Below are 20,551 nucleotides of genomic sequence, written 5' to 3' on the forward strand. Positions count from 1 at the left end.
TTGAAATACTGAAAGGTCACTAATGGAATTTTGTCCTGCAATTCTCCATGTTTGAAAAATGTCTTCAGTGAACTTTCAAAGCAGCCTATAATTAAAGCAACATGTCAGTTTGTATCAAATATGTCTAAGGCCAAGGTTAAATGAAGGTGTTTTAGGTACATATTGAAGTAGGTTTTGCTAAGAAAAATAACAAAATACATGAATTTAGCTTCAACCATTTTAAGTCTGCCGAGCTGATTTTGGGCTTATTGGTGAGATGTGCTCTTGGTGAGCACGTTTGGTGTAGGAGGAGGTTTGACTTCACGTTAGCACACAGTTGGCAGTGTACTAGGCTAAGTATAATCTAATTGACATGTAATGTTTGCACACACTGTTACCCCTTGTTAAAAGTTCAGCTGCGTTTCATGATTTCTTTGTTCCTCTGTCTCTGCTGTAGAAGCAGTGGATGTTTTGGGGTTCAATCTTGTTCCTTTCTGAAATCTAGGTTTTTCTCAAACCCTGCTCATAAATCTTTATAAGGACTACACCACCTTCTGATTTCTGTCCTTCCTTATCCAGTGGTTGTGAGCATTTTTTTACCTTGGGGGCATGGAGTGCTCTTAAAGCTGGAGCTCAGTCTATGTTGTCCTGTTTTGTGGCTGTGACAGAGATGTTGATTTGATGGGTGCGAGCACACTGTTCTTGCTGAGCTTTTCTGTTTTCATTAGTGTTGCTGATTCTGGTAGTAACTGAGCTTTCTGCAGTCTCTAGCTAAGGTCTTTTTCCTTTCCTCAGCTACTCTTTTTTTTTTCCTTTCTATCCCTCTATTAGTTGTTCAGAGTTCTTTTGACTAGCCATTGCCTGTTTATTTCTTCTTTTGGAAGAAGTGTTCTTTTTTACTAAAACATAATTTAGTAATTAAAACAAACAAGCAAACAAACTCTGACATCTCTGCCTGAACCTGAGGTTCAAAAAAAAATGTTTAGAGCTGGTACTCAGCCTTTGAGGTGGTGAGAAATGGTTAAGTTTTGAGACATCTTGTTGTTCCTTCCCTTCCCTCTCTGTTCAGGTGCTGACATCAGAAAATGAAGGGAGCATTCAACCTTGCTGCAGTAGCATCAGCCAAAGCATTAGCATTCTAAAAATTGTAAACTATGGCTGGTAATGTGGGTGTGGTAAACTATATGTGTGTGTGGTAAATCTCAAGTAGATGATGGAGGTTGGAAGAGCAAGAAAAGTTTTTTTTCAGTAGCTGTTTAAACCCATTGGAAGGCAATTGCATGATCTGCTGTTTTTCTCTCTGGCATGGCACCATCTGAGTTGTAGACTGTGTATAAACTGTTGCCTGTAGTTTTCCAGCATTGCCAGGATATGATGACAGTTCCATGTGACTACCTCTCTAATGAGAGATGTATGTTGGATTACAATTGCTATCTTCACTGACATGAAGGTTTTTTTATTTTTACTATTTTGTTGTAAACTGTTTTCTATCTCCATGATATGAAAATTGATAAAGAATGGTAATTTATTTTAAGAATTGTGTTAATCTCATGTTGATACCAAATTGTGATGGCTTGTGAGAAAAAATTGTCTAGATAGTAGTACAGTAGATGGACAAGAGACCTGAGGGTTTAAAGGGTAGAAACATAACTGAATTAAGTATAATTTAGATGTAAATAGTGCTTGGCTTTGTTTTGAATTCTCCAGTAGGTATTATCTGGCAAAAAGTGTGCTAAAGTAGTGAACTTACATGATGCTGGACTATGTGATTTTAAAGTGCACTTCATTGTTCTGAATATAGCCGTTTGAACATAGAAGGGATTTTAGTGCATTCTGTGTTCTTGAACAGAGAAAAAATGAGTTATCTTGCTTAAAGAGTACCTGTGGCTTTGACTGGGACCCACTTTGCCACGCTTTCCCTCATATAAATGACAGTCAGTCTCTAAGCTGTCAGCCTGAATTTTCACTAGATGAGCAAGCTCTTCACCAAGCCTCCTGCTTTTCAAATGGGCCTGCAAGAAATAACAGTTTTCCAAGTCAGAAATCTCTTTGCCTTCGTCTTGAATTTGCAAGGACCTTAGGTGAAGGGATGAGGCTTATTGTGGAGATCACAGTTTGGTTGCCAGCATGACTACCAGTTGTGTGAATCCTCTGCATTTTCTGGGCTTACTTAAATAAGTGGAATGCTGATTTGCTAAGACTACTATTACATTCATTCAAATAACATTTCATAAATGTTTAATTTTCTTCTGCCTCGCTTCCTGTTTAAGTGATCTGTTTTAAATAATTGAATTAATTGATTTTTGGGACAAATGGATCAAAACCTACTGAGAGCAATTTCAGTGCCTGTTAAGTCTACCATTTCAGATGGAATCAGTGAGAGCAGAGAACCATTCCTTATAAACCCCATCACAGGACTGGCAAAAAATTACTGTGTTTGAACCTCACTGATTTTCTTCTATGTAGCAAAGCTGTTTTTGAAGACTTATGAACCCCATCTAATTCTGAATGGTGATGCTGATCAAAATTATCAACGTGGATTTACTTCAGTGATTGCAGTAGCTAAGTGGATTTCATATTATTAAATAGTTCAGGTTCTGGAACAAATAAGGAAGCTTGGTTGTAAAGCCTGTAAGAAACTCAAGCAGCCTATTAGTTGCCTTCATGTTCCCTAAGGTAGATAATCAAGCAGATGTGTATGAGGTAACTGTTCACTGCTGTTCTTCTTAAAGAAAATGATTAAAAACTTCCTGGGCAGCATCAAATGATGTTCAGGAGGGTGAAAGGAAAGCAAAGGAAGAATCCATTTATGATTTACCATGACAGTTTGTCTGGGACTTTGCAATACTGTTTCTCTGTCAAAACATGTCACTTAAAAAAAGAAGTAAAATAGAAAATGCAGAGTAACAGTTGGACCACAGCAGGTGAACCCAAGAAATCTTATCCTAGCTGGGTCACTAAATGACTCAGGTAAGAACTCCAGGGGGTTTATTACATCTGACTTTGTGGTGCTGCCCAAGAATGGCAGGTGGAGCTCAGTAGTTTGAGTGGTGGCTGCAATTAATAAAAAGCATTTGAGTGTGCTCAGAGGTTGTAGACCTAAGCATAAAAGCTGTAAAATTGTCCTTCAAAACATTACGGTATTTAAGCAGTTGAGAATAGTGTGATTATACAGAACTGTTCTAACCTGGATTTAACAGCCCATTTTCTAATTCAACCTATTCTTAGTGTGATTTAGAATCTAGGTGAAATGTTTCGAATAGTCACATCTGCTGCTTTGGAAAATCAGTTTTCTATCAGCCAAACCTTTCCAAAGAATAGGAACTATTTTTAATCGTAATTTATTTTTCTTATCCTGTAATTTACTAGGTACTAGAGATGAGAAAATAGGTTTGAAGTTGTATAAACATAGAAGAATACATCCCACTGTAAGCAAGTTGCAGTGCTTGAGGTGGACCTAGAGTAACGTTATAGGAGTTGAGTTTAAAAAAATGAAGCATCCCTCCAAAACCCAACCACAAACCCTTTAAAAAGAGGGAAAAACAAACCCACACCAAATAAAAATGTCTTCTATACATCAGATAGCATTTTAGTAATAGTCTGTGCATATATTTACTGCTGTCCTTCCAAGGACTCTGGGGGAGGAACCTGGCCATTCTCCTGGTGATTCTCTTTCTGGTTTCTACAGAAACTCATGCTTCTGGTTTTGGTTTTCTCTTGCAGTCTTCTTGCAAAATAGGAAAGTCTGGAAGGCCTCTTCAAAGACATGTCATTGACTGCCATCGTGAAGGCTCTTGCTACTGAAGCTTGTGATTTCTCTGTTACAACTAGCTCCAGTCAAGCTCTTTGCTTATCTTATCTGAAAGCTGTTTCAGCTCTGTCTGGGACAGTGACATTTCTTCTGTAGTTCCTTGTAATTCATACTTCCTTTTGAAGATTTATACAAGCAAGTTAGTTTGCAAATATGCCTTTTGACTTAAAAAACAAGCTGAAGTTCAATTGCTAATAAGCTGACTGTCCTATAAACAACTCTTAATTAGACCCAAATATTTTAGTCTCTTACATAATTCTGCTTAAGGGAACTTCCTTGCTGGGCTCTTAGGAAAAGAGATGCTGTTGCTGTATGACTGTAAAGCATGAACTGAGGATGTTATCTATTAATGCTTACTAATAATTACAGCCTGCTGTCATAGTAACCTTTCAAAGTTTGTCCTGGTTCATCTTTGTTTTGCTGTGGGAATTTTTTTTCCAAGTAGTTTATTTGTAAAATTTAGTACTGCATGCTTACAGCTAAATGCAGTGAATTTTTCCTGAGATTCTTGAAGTTTTTTAAGGTGAACTTGCTTATCAGCACATGTGGTGTGTGTATGCAGCCATAATGGTTGAGCAGGGATTTTCTTAGGGCAGGGGTGCGTGTGAGAGTTCTTGCATTATAGTTGTCTGTGCATACTTGCAAACAGAATAAACCATGTTTAGTGCTGGACAGTGTTAAGCTCCTTGTGTTCTAACCAGTGGAAGGAAGGGTTATGCTTTTTTGGTTGCTTGTTCAAACTTCAAGCGTTCTGATCAGCCGCCCCAGACAGTGTGTGGTGTCTGAGGTTGTCAGGCTGCTTTTGGACCCTCCAAGTTGGTGTCTTTGTACTTGCTGCCCATTTAGAACATCAGCGTTTCCTCTGTCGGTTTACTGCTCTTACCTTCCACTTTAAGCTGATTAGAGGGAAACTAAGAGATATCGTTTTGTTTCCTTTCTGACCACAAGAGATTCTAACCTTACTGACAACTTCCACTCCAGTGCTTACAAATGTGATATTTGTGCATGAGTGATAGTTACCCCTGAAAGCACCTCACTGCACAGTTCCCAGTGGAATGGCAACAACCAGTGATGACATCTTCACAGTGTCTTGTCCAGCAAGCAGTTGATGATGGCCTTGCTGTGACATGTGGGCATACATTTCAGACATACAACCCACAGATGATAGTTTTGTTCCTATAGTTTGGTTAGTATATATGAAGAATCAGCTTAGTCTCAGAAAATCTGCTAATGGCAGCCCGTAAGAGATTGTGGTATAAATGAGTTACAGATTGACAGCGATGGAGCACTGAAGAGAGGGCTCCTTGAAAGGTGCAGTGTCACCTCATTTAGGATAAGATGCCAGCATAGGTGCCCTTGTGAGTTTAGAGTAAAATGGGTGTTGTTACTCTCTATGCCTGGGCAATCAGCTGCCTGTCTGCCTGCCTTGTGGTTCCATTATGCTTGATTTTTGAAGGATGATGCTTCCATTTGCATTCATAATTTTGGAAGTACGCAAAGCTATCAGTTCAGTTGGGTTTGTACTTCAGAGTGACATTTTGCTCACGGAGGTCTTAGCAGGCACCAGTCCACTAAACAAATATTTCATATGTACAATAAAATTAGATGTTCAACCTCTGTGAACAACAGGAAATGTCGTGTGTCCTGTGTTGCTGGTCCTCAGCGCCAGCAGGTAGTTGGGGGAAATACTGAAAAGAGTAGTGGACTTCTGTTCCATTGCATTTTGTTACAAAGTCAGTCTAGTATAAAAATACGTAGCTTTGCGTCTACTAGCATGTACACATACAGGATTTTAGGCTATGACAGTCTCATGACCTAGATTTGTGTTTGTTCAAGCTTGGATGAACCAGTTAAGAAATATCTCCAGGGAGACAGACCTTTACTAAATCATGGCAGAGCTTTGCTTTTAACCACAGCTCTGGCAGTGGCAACTTTGCTTTAACTGGATGGGCGTGGTCCCTGTCTGGCACTGTCGTGGTGGCTGTTCCACCTTTGCTTGGTTTTGAAATGCAGGTGGTTTTGGGCTGTGTGTTACCTCAGCACTCATTGGCAAGGATGTGAAATGCACGTGCCCTCATAGCATTGAGCTGACATTTTGCATTCTCTCTTTGCTTAGCATTGCAGTTCAGAATATACAGATAAAATCATGGCTGTGTCAGCTCAGACACCGTAGATATGAGGGTAGGAATGGTACAAATTAAGCCAGGTGAGTAGGTAAATGATCAGGGAGGTCAGTGTGCACTATCTGGTCTCCCCTCTAAATCCTCCTTCTCCCTGCATCTTTATTTTGCTGTTTTATTTTATGCTTTTGGCTTGATGGTAGTTTATTCCTCTTGAAATTATGTGATGCAAACTTCTGTCCTTGTCAGTGTTGGGAGAAACAGCTATTTACCTTGTGGTACATGTCTCTTGAGAGGCCCTGTGAAATGCTTGTTGAGATAACTTTGCTGCCCCTTGCTTTGGTCTCTGTGTACAGCAGCTGATGAGGTCGCTGCCACCTTCCCAGTCTAGCAGAGCTGGATGTCAGGTACAATTTAGTTTCTTGGGAAATCTTTTCTGTAATTTCTGTAATTTTGCTTTTATCACATTAGTTATCTCGGCAAGGTATTGTGGAATGGAGGCCTGTTTTGTACGTTACCTGAGGCTTACATCCAGAGAAATGATCCGGCTTGTGAAATTTTCACTAGTGTAGAGTTGGATCCTACACTGATTAGTACTCACTTAATGAGCCTGACAAAAAATCATGGAAGCTCTCTAATTAGAGCAAGTCTGAACCTGATCATATGTGTGTCATCCGTCTCAATGCTTTTAACATTTTAACATAGATGTTTTCACAAACAGCAGACATCTCACTCCTGCATGCTGTTACAGAAGGCTTTTTAAGGGGCTGCTTGGGAAAGCCGTTTGTTGGTGAAGCAGAAGTGGGACAAGGAAGTCTGAGAGTAAATCCATGCAAAAGCTGTTCATTTCCTATGGTAGCACAGACAGTGTGTAGAATGTTTAGTTAGAAAATACCATTCTAGAAATTACTGTTGGAACTGATGGAGGAAGAGGTGCAGGAGGATATAAATAATTTCATTTGTAACTCAGCTTTGGCAGTCTTGCTAGATGTTGCTTAGTTCTGTTTTGCTCCTCTTGAATGACACAAGGAGTAAAAGCAATTTAAAATTAATTTCTAGTGGAAATTAAAGGTGGGGGTGTTTTGGCATCAACTTTCTTCCTGTTAATTTGGGAACATTTCTCAAACAAATATGTTGGAGCTTTTGTTCAAATTATTAGTTTGTGACTTGCAATAGGCAATTTACAGATTTATTTCATTTCAGGTAAAATAGACTTACTATATTTTTATACATGTAAGTGTTTCATTAAATAACTTTTTTCATATTTAATGTTCAGATTGTTTCACTGAAAACATCTTATGAGATATGAAGAGATGATTAGTTTTGTAAATATTGGTCCTTAAATTTTCAGATTTTTCTCTTCATTTTTTAATTAAGAGAAATTATTAAAGAAAAATATTTTAACTGCTCATGGAATATGCAACTGCTTCTAAGCTCACACCTTTGTCATTTATGTAACAGCATCCCAGCTCTAGTGAGAATCTAGGCAGGCAGGGAGCTTTGGGGAGGATACAGTAACTCATGTGAGACTTGCAGGAGGGCTGTGCAAATGGATGGAAGTGTCTGCTCAAGCTTTGTCCTGCTGAGGGACAGGGACCAGAGCCCATGGTGACCCAGCTGGGGCAGTGTTTGCCTCCTGCTGCCCTGCTGGAGGGTGCTCCCTCCATGGATGTTCTGGCTAATGGTGTATAATCACTCCTTAACCCAGAGGCACACATTCCTCCAGCTTGAAGTTACTTCTAAGAACCTTACTGCTGCCTCATTCTTGTTTTACTTTTCAGTCCTTGCTAACATCTTGGGATAATATCTTATTACTTTACCCTATATCTTATTATCTTGGATAATATGTGCTTGAAATACTTGTGCTTGTTTGTTTGTTGGTGAGGTATCTCTGTGAGCACACCGAGGCCTGCTCTTCCTAATTCAAGCACTGCTGAGAATTCTGCTTTGTTCAGATTTTCCAGAACGTGAGCCCGGTGATGGTTCGGCTCAAGGCTTTGACATACACACTCTGACAAATATCTGCAGGCACTGGGTTCTCTGAGTTATGCTCTGTGGCTTTTTTAAGATCTCAAAGCTGCTGCTATACTCCCAAAGCTGTCAGATTCATAATTTATTATTCCACTCTCCCACCTTACGAGCACAGATTAGTCACAGTCCGATTTAGAAATTTCCTACTTTATTACTCACAGAGAATTAGACAGTACCAAGCAAACTGTTCCATGTAAAATTTTCTTAATTTTCAGGATCCTTTTAAGTTTTGGTCAGCCATTCCACAGAGAGGTTTTGGGTGCACAGAGAGTCCATTACTTGCACAGAGAAATATTTAAATGTGATGTGAATCAATGTATAGAAGATAAAGGGAATGTGGAAGATATTTTCCCCTTGTTTTTCTCTGTGATCTCAGCCCTTTTTCTTGACCAAGTTCTTAGATCTTTTGAGAAAAAACAGCTGTTGTGTTCTGGCTGTTACCCAGGAAATGGAAACTGCCTATCCCATTTATTACTGAGAGCCAAATGGAGAGATTTAGAGCCTGAAGATAATCTGGAGGAGGCAAATAAAAACCTTTCTCTTGAGTTTGAGAGTACAGTATTGGAGGAAGCTGATAAGTCATGAGCTCCTTTCATAAGCTCTTTTTCAGATGAAGCATCCTTTGGTGTCTCTGAAACCAAGAGCACTGAACTGAAGGAAACCAGACCACTGGTATATTTAGGTCCTTCCTTTGAGTTGAATTTGACCCTGGAAAAAAATATAGGAGTGATGGTGGGAGCACACAGTAACAGGTTCCCAACTTGTAAAAGTACATTAAAGATATCAGGGATAAATTTGCATATCTGTTTATATATGGCAGGGAAAAAACGTTCTTTTGCAGAGTGGAGAACCTCAGTTGAAAACTTGTATGAGGGAGAACCATCCAAAATGTAGAAATAGTAAAAAGAAAAATAAAAATGGAGCAGCTTAGCTGTGGATGTTATGGAGTGACATTTTGAGGGAGCTTTGTCAGAATGAATTAAATGAGCATCTGGCAGGGACAGCACAGGGATGCATCATTTTACAGCGCCAGGCACTATGCTAGGCTGCCTTTTGATGTTCTTTCTGACACACGTGTTTATGGTTTATGGGGTGCACAATCACAAAGAGAAAATGTTAAAAAGTTGGAAAACTAAACAATGTACTTTTAAAAGAACATTCTCGAAGACTCGGGACCCCTGCTTGTTTTTAAATTAGCCCATAGAATATTTTGTCACACTAACAAGAGTACCCCTTGCTGCCAGAAAGCCATCGCCCTGTTGCTTTCCCTGAAAGCTGGTGAGATGAATCCCATGGCTGGGGTGTCACTCTCAATGGCTACTGGCACTTCAGAAGGGACAGGAGTGAAGGGAGGGGGGAGGTGTTACCCCCTGCATCAGGAGAGGGAGAGGGTGCCAAGAGCTGTATCTGAAGAATGGCTGTGAGCAGGTTGAAAGCCTGTGGATGAGAGTCAGAGTCTGAGGAAGCAAAGCAGAGCCTCATGGCGGGTGTCTGCTGCAGGCCACCTGATCCAGGGGAGCCTGCTGACAAAGTGCTAGTCCTGCTGGGCCACTCCATCCACTCCTGCAGCTGCTGGAGAAGCAGCACTGTGAGCCTGGGCAGTGCAGGGGCCTCAGGGAGTGCAGAGAGGGTAACTTGTACTGCGGGTGATAGACATCCCTTCCAGGGTGATGCAGTCCTGGTGACCAGCAGGGCTCATCAGGGACGCTGAGTTTGGAGGCAGTCTGGACTGCCAGGCACTCTGGAATTGGCAGCTCTGGGGGATGGCGGTCAGATGAAGAGTGAAGTCAGGCCCCTGAACTTGAGCAAAGCAAGCTTCTAGCTCTTCAAGTTAGTCACTAGGATCCCCTGGGAAACTTCTATTTAAAAACACACATACCAATTTATGCAGAAATTATTTGGGGATTCTAGTGCATTCTGTATTTATGGAGAATGGATTTAAATTCTGATGAGTTCTTGGAGATCATTGTGGAAAGTCTAGCGATGGAAGAGTGGTTTGGACTGTTTAAACAACAAGGAAAGACACTGGAGACAAAATCCAGACTATGTACAAAATGAAACAATACAAAAAGCATCTGTAGCTTCCTGTTTCTGTAAAAAAATGCTGTCAGATTTGGTGTAGTTTTGAAATATAGCTGAAATGAAAAATAACTCATTCTTGAAACTCTCTGTAGCTGTGCAACAGGCTAAAAACATCTAGCAGGTCTGTGTGGAGACTTGAGTGAAACCATAACACCATACTGCACTCCAGAATATTCAGGAAAGAATGGTGATGTGCTAAGAAAATCCTACTTTTGATGAAGTGGTTATTTTAAGCTGTTGGTTACAAGCTGGTCTAGATGATCTAATAAAAATGTGTGGCAAGAGAAAAAGCATTTTCTGTCAGCAGTAAATATGTTGCCAATATACCCAATAAGTGTGTTGGTTTTTTATGCACCATTTTACCTACCTCAAAGAAAGTATGAACATTTAGTATGAGTACACAAGTTTTTGAAAAATGAATTTCCATTACACCCAGAGAAATGCGTGTTTCGGCTAGTTTCTGTCTTAATGATACTAATGAGACTTTATATAGAAGTGCATTTGAATTAATAGAATTTTACTGAACTAGCTTCATTTGTTTAACGAAAAGCTGATTATATTAAAGCGTTAAATGAAAAACTGTAAGCAACAATGCCACTGCTGCTTTTTCAGGTACTTTAGCAGGAACTTTCGAGTGGCTTGGCACCATGGTAGCTCTTTCCTTGAAGATCTGTGTCCGTCAGTGCAATGTGGTGAAGACGATGCAGTTTGAGCCATCCACTGCCGTGTACGACGCCTGCCGAGTTATCCGTGAGCGAGTGCCAGAGGCTCAGACAGGGCAAGGTGAGTGCCTCAATTTGTCCTCACTCTCTTCATTGGCTGAACTGAAAATGGACGTGAACCCAGAGGGGTTTTTGACATTGTCCTGTCTTTTCATTTATTTTTTATGTTGGAGGGTTTGTTTGTTTCTTTTTTAATTTAAATTATAGGGCTCTGGAGTGAAAGGAAACAAGTGCAAACAGGCCATAGCTGAATTTATGAAAAACAGAACAAGTTTTCATTTGCTCAGGAATCAAAACTGTTGGATAATACCAGTTATCAGTATTAAAAAAAGGTCAAAGTTAGTTTTTAAGCGACAGAAAGTATCCGAGTTGTTTTTCTTCCTTTTATCCTGACAAAGGTTTTCCTACAATGGATATTTTTTAGACTTCTTAAATAAATATCTTGTTTGCCTTAAAGGTGAGAAATTGCTCTTCTGCTTGAAGAGCTTTTTTTTTTTGGTATTGCCTACTTAAAGCAGTGTTTCTGGCAATGTTTCCCAAGAAAATCTGTGCAGACTTATTTTGTGCCTCAGCAAAGGAAGCGACAGCACGAATTACAAAAGAATGGCTGGATCCCTCCAAAATGTGCCAAGAGAAATGTTTTAAACTGGTTAGTAACTAAAATCACCATCATGCTGTGCATACCATAGTTACCATGGTGCTACATGTTAATCAAATGTAACTGTCTCTGTACCTGTTGAGCAAATCAGGTGAATACAGACTGGGAAACACCATGGACAAAAGATCTGGTTTTAACACAGCCAAAGTTGTCAAAAAATTCAGATACTTCAAAGCACTTTGGTGCTGCATTGTATGTAATACTACTGGAATGTAATTCTTAAAGCAGATTGTTTATTGAGGTTTAAGCTCTCAACCTTTACAGCCATTTCAAAAATCTTGGCCTGTTAGAAAAACTTACTGGTAATGGACTTCATTACTGTTACTGAGAATTGCTTCTTCTTTGCAGGAGTCCTTTGGAAATCTAGTCACAGAGCTTCAGTTTCCAGATAAAAGTTGTGCATTTTTTACCATGCTGGTCTCTCAAGGCAGTGATTGTAGACAGCTGTTGAATTTGGAGAAGTTGAGTGATAAATATCCCTGAACATCATGAGTCTCAAAGAAAAGCCAAGGAGTTCTCAGATTTTATAGTAGGCTTTTTCCTTTACTTAGGGTTGCAGTGCACTTAGTCTTCAAAAATGAGATTAAGTGATGAACAGAAATGTTTCCAACGTATCCTTTGCCTTTCTTAGTGGCTGTTAAAATGTGTGGGTTTGCCTGTTAGTTCAGAAGACTCACAGTGGTGCAGTACAGTTGATAAACTGGTTCTGCACAACAGAAAATGTACTTATGGCTGTCAGCTGTGCACATTTCACTTCTCCCACGAGCCTGGTCCCAGCACAAGGGTAGCCATGATTTTCATGTGCAGTTGCACAGCTCCTGCTGTTTCATTACCAGCTGCATGCACCACAAATGAGTATCAGAGCAGTCTGTGCTTCCTTGGTACTTCTGTGCTCTGTGCAAGGCACTTTGTCTGCTTCTAAAGGTCACAACCTATTTATAGGCACAAATTCTAAAACCTTACAGAAGTGATTCTGTATTGAATCTGTGTCATACATGTCCCTGTATGTACAGATCACTTGACCCTTCAGGGGAGTTTTTAATTAAGGTCGGCAGGGAAAGTTTTTCATCTTACTTAGCTGTTTATGGAAGTGTTCTTCCTTTTAAATTGGATATCTAAGTCAGTTGCACTTCTATCAATTAAGCCTAAGGTCTTTTATATAATTGCATAAGTAATCATGTGTTTAAGGTAAGTGCTGTTAAATGTAAATTATTGCTATGCATGGCATTTAAGGATGAAATATTATCCAAAAATTATAGGTATTTTTACCTGGCTTTCTGGCCAAAGGGTCCACACATGGCTGACAGTGAACAAGGTAGGGCCCAGAGCTGCTGTAGCAGGCTCTGCCCTGCTGGCCATGAAAAGGGGCATAAGCTTAACCTGCAGAGCTGCAAACAGAGGCTCAGGTGCTGAATGATTGTTTGTTATTTGTGAAGTATAATCTGTGTTGGTTCTTCATGCATATGGATAGGCCTTAAATTAACAGTCATGATGCTTCATTTTGTGCATCTGGAGTTTAGTCTTTGAAACCTAAGCCTGGGTTTGGTTTTGTGTGGCAGTGAAAATTTTATCATTTACTTCTGAAAGAATCAATTGACATTGCTTAGCCTTCAACAGATACAAGGTTTTGCTGTGTTTGCTATGGATATAATTCTAGAAGCCTTGTATATTTTTAAATACCTGAACCTGAATCATCTACCCAAAAGATTCCCAAGTTTACTATAAACTCCTTTTGTGGAGGGTTGAAAGCAAACTGTGTTTTGAAAATAGAACTGCTGCTTGAAATAGTACACTGTGGTTAAGGCCAAACTTGCTTGTATTTTTGGTTAGTCAATTCCAAAGCAGGACCTGTGAGCATTTAAAAAAGGTTGTCTCAAAAAAAAGTAGCTACAAATATAATACACAGTGGATGTGACATGTGAAGATGTGATGGCATAGTGAAGCTTTTTTTCAAGTCTCCTGTAGAGCCTAATGTACCCTGCTATATCTGCTGCTAAACTAAATGTTTCATGAAGCACAGAAAAATATTCTATCCAAGTTTATTAAGAATGGAAGGTAAGTGTAATGTAGTTAATTCAGGCTTAACCCTGAATCTGAATAGCCCTGAATAAAACCATGTTGGCTTTATTAGGTTTGATATTTTTCAATGTGTTTCTGTCTGTTCTGTCCCACAGCCTCTGACTATGGATTATTCTTGTCAGATGATGATCCTCGAAAAGGTATATGGCTGGAGGCTGGAAGGACACTGGATTACTACATGCTGAGAAATGGGGTATGGTGTGAGTCTCTTGCTTCCTTCATCACCATGTTCTTAGAAAACTTGTTTCCTAAATAGCAAGAAGAATGTTGAGCATTTAAAGGGCTGGGAGGGTCTTGAGTCTGTTCCTGAACTTGACCTAGTCCTCTTCCTTGCTGTGCCTCAGTGATCAGTTTTTTCCTGCACTCAGGTTGTGACTGTGAGCTACTGTGGTCAGTAGTGTCCTCACAGAATGATTAACAAAAAGTTGAAAAATAACTTTGGTTATATACTTTATATTTGACATGACCTTGTGTTAGAGTTAGTTTCTTGTGTGCTGGAGGTGGTGAGGTCACACTGGCTCATGTTCTGGCCAGCTTGCTGCAACCACAGTGTTGCAGTCCTTTTGAAATGATGGACTAGCTTTCACAGCACAAAGATGTTTTGGTCTATCCTGCCCTGACTAGGTCTTGCCACTTAGAACAATCCTTGGAAAATGACATTGGCAGATCCAAAAGCAGTCACTGCTCGAGTTTATGAAATGAGTACTTTTGCCTGTACTGTAACAAAGGAAAAATCCAGCTTGGAGGGTGGGAAGGGAATCCTGTTTTAGGCATCTAAGGTTGTGGCTCGGCTTGTGGTGGCTTCCAAAAGCATTTAGAAACAGTTGTGTTTACTTCCTAGGATATATTGGAGTACAAAAAGAAACAGAGACCTCAGAAAATACGTATGTTGGATGGTTCAGTGAAAACAGTCATGGTGGATGATTCTAAAACAGTGGGTGAATTGCTGGTGACCATTTGCAGCAGGATAGGTAAGCTTTTGGGACCCACATGCTTGAGAATTTGTTCTTCTGTCATATTTAAATTTTGATTGTTAGGATGTTATGTGGCTAGAAATTGGCATACATGTGAAAAGTTTAAATTTGTTTTAAGTTACTACTTACCAAACACTTTCTTGAAACCTGTTGTCCAGGTTTTATCAAAGTCTGTAGAGAGTCAGCTGTATCCTTAAACTTCAGGATTTAGCAGCTGAAGGCACAAAGTTATCCAACAGGACAGGTACCAATTTTTTATTGTACATTACATTTACCTACTCTTTCCTGCTATGAGGAGGAAACTCAGAGGTTTAGAACTGAATTTATACTCAGTGTTAACTGGCTAAAAGATGAGCATTGCTGACCTTGAAATGTACCTATGCTTAGAACTTTGTGTTGCTATGATTTAGAGTTGATCAGAAAACTGTATTGTTTGTAAAACAACATACAGAAGCCATCCAGAGCAGCTGGTCAAAAATGTGTGATATTCCTTATAGTCTGTCTCAATACTTAGCTAAATAGACATTTTTTAAAACAAATTTGTATTTAATACATGCACTACAAGTATGCATCCAACATGGATTGATTTAAGTCTTAAAACTGCTTAAATCTCATCTAGAGTTCAAGTGGCCTTAATTTGATTTATATTACTTTACTTGGAAAGGGAATAATCTCTTTCAGTTTTGAGGTGCTGTATGTTGGATTCTCATGTCAGTTTTGAGGTGCTGTATGTTGGATTCTCATGTCAGTTTTGAGGTGCTGTATGTTGGATTCTCATGTCAGTTTTGAGGTGCTGTATGTTGGATTCTCATGTCAGTTTTGAGGTGTTGTATGTTGGATTCTCTTGTGCTGCAACTAATTTACCTCAAAAAATTAGTTTGATTTATTTTCATGAATGTGGTCAGGTAGGGGAGCATTTAATTTGCTGTCTGGTACAACATAAACATACTTTCCCAAACAGCACAGAAAAACCAAACAGAACAAAGAAATGGGAACAACTTAGCATATATGCTAAATATTTTGAATTGATTTTTGATTCAGTTTCATGTAAAATTCACAAGAAGAGTTGAGTCATAACACTTTAAACCAAAAAAAATCATAAATTTCACATGGTTTCTGTTCCTCGGTTGCCTCTGCCACATTTCTTTGACATCATGGGCAAGCTGAAATTATTCTGTTCTCAGGAAACAATTGTAGGCATCCATAAATGGAAATTTACTATAGCCTGTCTCCATTTTTGAATTTACAGTTATTTTACTTTCCATCATGTTTTTAAACTGGCAGCTTCTCTTGGGTAGGCAGCAGAAAAAATACCTTATATTTAATACCTTTCTGAAAGTGGCAAATGCAGCATATGACAAAGAAATCATGTATTGGAAAGATGAGGTCAGATATTGGATTTATTTATAATTCCAGGAATAACAAATTATGAGGAATATTCATTAATCCAGGAGAGCATCGAAGAGAAGAAAGAGGAGAGTACAGGGACACTTAAGAAAGATAGGACCCTGTTACGTGATGAAAGAAAAATGGAAAAACTCAAGGCAAAGCTTCATACAGATGATGATTGTGAGTAATGCATTCCAGGGTAATTCTTAGATTAATATCTTTCCACAGGATAATGCAAAGAAGCCATGCAGTGGCCATTCAGTGTTTCAGTTGGTTCCTGGCTGTGTTTTGCATCCCTTTTATATGTAGTGCTGTCTGCAATTGGGTATTTTTTAAATTAAGTGAATGGGTGAGTTTGAGAGTTAGCAGGTGTTTTGAAGTGCTTTTTGCTATGTGGTAGGGGTATTTCAACTTAAGTGTGAAGGGTTGTTTTTGCCCCTTCATTGAAGTTGGATATTTAATAATTGATGCCTGCTGAAAGCCATCAAAAGGTAGTTTTGTGTTTGAAGTTGTAACTGTAAGTGAAGTTTGCCAAAAAATAACTAAGATGGTGTTTGATTTGTTTTGTGTGCTAAGTCATGGTAACTGTTTTTTCTGTTTTATTGTGAGACACTAAGGTTAACTGAAAGTGGCAGGAAGATGTTTTAAAATTGTGTTTAGGGATAAGAAAGGTAAACAGAATCATTTGTTTTAGTGGTAAAATGTGGTACACTTTTTCTTTTTTGTTTAACTTTAAAGATCTAAATTTAGTGGTAAATCATTAATATAGTTGTTTCTTCAATATTAACAATGTTTATGCTGCAGTATTACCATTGTTATTCAGCAGTGCTGGTTTTCAGTTCTCATTTGTAGCAAACCTTCAGCACTGATGACTAGCACCAGAAATAAAAGTAACATTTCTTGTGGAGTTTCCCCCCAGAGTGGAAAGGCAATTATCCCTTGGGTTTCAGGAGGGCTGTGAGCAGTGGCAGCAGCGTGGGTCTAACAGCGTGCGTGGCTGTGGCTCTGTTGCAGTGAACTGGCTGGATCACAGCCGCACCTTCCGGGAGCAAGGAGTGGATGAAAATGAAACGCTGCTCTTGAGACGAAAGTTCTTTTATTCCGACCAGAATGTAGATTCAAGAGATCCTGTTCAGCTTAATTTGCTCTATGTTCAGGTACAGTACTTTCTACCTTGTCTGAGGAAACCCATGTGGGTTAATTAGAAAAAATTTGCTGCTCAAATACTTCATCTTCTAGAATTCCAGTTCTGGATGTGCTTTAGGCTTTTTGTCTAGCCTTCCAAAACCACACGATAGTACAGAGGCTTTGCTGATTTTTTTAATCCAATGCTTTGAACCTAGTAATGGACGCTGAGCCAAAAATCCACTGGCTTTCACATCCTGCTTCCTTAAAATTGGTACATGTCTTTAGTCCCAAGTTGCTCTTTTTAGTTCTTCTCTCCTCTCTCCTCTTCTCTCCTCTTCTCTCTTCCCTCTTCTCTCTTCCCTCTTCTCTCTTCCCTCTTCTCTCTTCCCTCTTCTCTCTTCCCTCTTCTCTCTTCCCTCTTCTCTCTTCCCTCTTCTCTCTTCCCTCTTCTCTCTTCCCTCTTCTCTCTTCCCTCTTCTCTCTTCCCTCTTCTCTCTTCCCTCTTCTCTCTTCCCTCTTCTCTCTTCCCTCTTCTCTCTTCCCTCTTCTCTCTTCCCTCTTCTCTCTTCCCTCTTCTCTCTTCCCTCTTCTCTCTTCCCTCTTCTCTCTTCCCTCTTCTCTCTTCCCTCTTCTCTCCTCCCTCTTCTCTCCTCTTCTCTCCTCTTCTCTGGGTGGTGCTCTGTGTGTCATGTGGAGCCTCAGGCCAGTCTTGTGAACAGCTTTCTGTTTCTCTTCTGCCTGATCAGTGAGAGAGCTTCTTCTGCCCAGACAGCACACGAGGCTGGCAGGCTTTCCATCAAAAGGGACCGGGTCATGTAAGACAGGAGGAGTCCATCTAGGCAGGTTTGAACTGTCAGAGGGACTGTGCATACCTTAGCAAAGCCAGGAGCTGTATGCAGAAGATAATGTTTAAGTGAAGGTGACATTGCAGTTGCCTGCAATTCAGTCTGGAATAAAAAGAGTAGGCTTTAAATTCTTTGTTAAAGTTTTGGGTTTTTTTCCAAAGAAAAAAAAATTGAAAGTTTGATGGAACGTGCTGTTGTTATACTTGATATTGCTATACAGTATGTTTTTAAAATCTGAGGCAAAAGCTAAGGCTGTTCTACTGCTTGCAGACCAGCAGTACCTTTTGGAAGTATATTAGAGGACTATCACACTGAGCTGTTCTCCTGCCACTGAAATACTTCATTCAGCCTGGTGTGACAGTATGTGTTGATAATGCTTTGTCATTGCTTTGTCTGTGGGTAGGTGAGCCTTCTACTGCCAGAGCTATAAAATCTGTTATCTTCAATGATCACCAAACGTGCACAGAAGGAAGAAAAATGGGCTGTGGGCCTGTAGCTGTTGCCATATCTGAAACAGTGATTTTGTTTTTACCTTCTAATTATGGAGATCTTTTTCCCTCCTGGATGAGGCAGTGGGATGAAAGCTTTTCAGTGTGTGTATTTGCACACACATGCATCTGTAGATATGTGTGTACATACACAGCAGTGTTTGTGCAGGTTGTGTTTTATTTACACATGCATCAGGATATGGCTGTCAAATTCTCTTTTTGATCAAAGCTGACACAATCATAGCTTCAGGAAGTCTCCATAGATACTCACAATGACATAATCTAGCCCTTTGTTTTATTAGTCACATACACATCCAGAATGGAATAATAAAGACATCCAGAAGGAAAAGGTTGTATTGCTGGCTGTATTCAAGCTTTCAAGGAATTTGAGATGGATTAGTTGTTTGGGTGTCTCTGACACATCTTTGTTTGTCTCCTCTAGGCTCGTGATGACATTCTGAATGGTTCCCATCCTGTCTCCTTTGAGAAGGCTTGTGAATTTGGAGGCTTTCAAGCACAGATTCAGTTTGGACCTCATGTGGAACACAAACATAAACCTGGATTTTTAGAGTAAACACTTCTAACTTCTAAATTTGGGTGACCTCAAGTGTAACTAATGTTGAGTTGTCACAGATTAAGCACATTTTATTACTCCTGGCAGAGGTAATCAGATTCAGTGTATTTTCAATAGCAAATCTCCCAGTGAAAGGAGCTTTATTGCACGAATCAGCAACCTCAGCTGATGAAGGGACCTTTGGCAGTGGCTTATTAGACATCACTAATAAGGGCACTGGCTCCTCCCAGAGTGCCAGCTAAGTACACACTTAGTACCAGGAAGGTACAAGAGTGGAAAGAAGTTTTGTCATTTGAATAAAGGAAAGACTCCTGTGTGTAGAAATTAAGTTTTCCAAACATTTTAGTGGCATTAATCACTTGGTGAGGTTCAGCCTCTCATGGTGTTGTACAAATGGAATTCTAGACCTGTGCTCTTTGTTTCATGCATGGACAGAAGTCTTGCTTACAAGTGGCTCATCCTTTAATCTTTATTGTGATACTTAATTTACTGCTATCAGGAGGGCAAGTTAAATTTGACTGCAATTTAGATGTCCCATTTTTCTACTGGTCTGGATTTTCTGATTGGTTTACCTGCAGTAGAATTAACCAAGGGCTGAAGTCTGAGGAAAGCAATGTAGGAAGGTAAAAGAGAGCTATTTACTGCCCAGTCCATCAAGCCTTGCCTACATGAGGCTCATAAATCCCTTAATTGGAGGCACACAACAATGGGTGCGTGTTTGGTTTCTGTCCTGTTCCACTGGCAGAGTGCTCAGGGCTGCTTCAGGCTTCCTTTGAGAGTCACTTTGGGGTTTATGGTATCTCAGGGATGCACTGTGGAACGTGCAGTGCTGCAGCTCTGGTTGTCTGAAACGCTTCACTTCTGGAGTCTATTCGTGAAGCAGCAGTTCAGTTATACAAATAAACATCTTTCAGTTCCAATTAATAATCAGCTGTTCTTTTTACTCTGTCTCCTCCTGATTGGCTCATGAATCTTTCCTGTTAGAACTACTGATGTCTAGGAATTACAGGGCCCCAGTGTAACAGCTTCAGTGTACTCCTGGTTTTTATTTCCTAGAACTGTGACTACTTAGACAACAGTCTTTCTCTGGGATTTGTCCATTGTCTGCTTATTCTTCCCTTCTCACTCCACTCACTGAAGAGTATTCCTGCAGCAAACCATTGGGGTATTATGTCATGATAAGCTAATGTTGTGTCATGGTAATGACTTCAAGGATTAGGTGTTCCCAGAAATAGTTGCTTTTAATTTTTAAAGCAGTAATTTCCCACAGGCTTAACCAGTGGCTTTTGCAAACTGGTGAACAGTTTCTTAAATTTTTTACGATTTTCTAATGTACTGCTTGGTTTTTTCAGTGGAAAATTTCTTTCTCTTATTTTTTTGTTTAAGCTCCTATATAGTGAGTGTGTTTTATGGTATACTGAAGCTGCTTTGTATGCATGTACTACTTCTACTTTGTATGCAGTGCTGGATAGTTTGGAGCCCATCATGGAACAGTCATCACTCACAATAATGTGCATTATGTTTTTTTAATCCTAATAGAGATGAAAGGCATTTATAACTGAATGATCTAGTAGAAAAAGAATGTTACTCCAGTGGAAACCGTTTTGAACCAGAATTCCCAAATTCAGAACTTTCTTATATTCAGTAGGGCATTTTTCTCTGCTCTTGTTT

At 39.6% G+C, this 20,551-nt stretch overlaps 1 protein-coding gene across 7 annotated transcripts in view; it reads left to right on the forward strand.

Annotated features, from left to right (window-relative positions):
• Positions 1–20,551, forward strand: part of TLN2 (talin 2) — a 146,954-nt gene that overhangs the window by 45,158 nt on the left and 81,245 nt on the right. For all 7 annotated transcript variants that reach the window (XM_038147558.1, XM_038147559.1, XM_038147557.1 and 4 more), the window contains 6 exons: positions 10,636–10,806; positions 13,578–13,675; positions 14,324–14,453; positions 15,873–16,025; positions 16,860–17,002; positions 18,749–18,876. In XM_038147558.1, the coding sequence (XP_038003486.1) occupies positions 10,671–10,806; positions 13,578–13,675; positions 14,324–14,453; positions 15,873–16,025; positions 16,860–17,002; positions 18,749–18,876 (788 nt within the window). In that variant the 5' untranslated portion in view covers positions 10,636–10,670. The remainder of the gene's footprint in view (positions 1–10,635; positions 10,807–13,577; positions 13,676–14,323; positions 14,454–15,872; positions 16,026–16,859; positions 17,003–18,748; positions 18,877–20,551) is intronic.

This window comes from Motacilla alba, chromosome 10 (genome assembly GCF_015832195.1).
Source record: "Motacilla alba alba isolate MOTALB_02 chromosome 10, Motacilla_alba_V1.0_pri, whole genome shotgun sequence".
Taxonomy (NCBI): domain Eukaryota; kingdom Metazoa; phylum Chordata; class Aves; order Passeriformes; family Motacillidae; genus Motacilla; species Motacilla alba.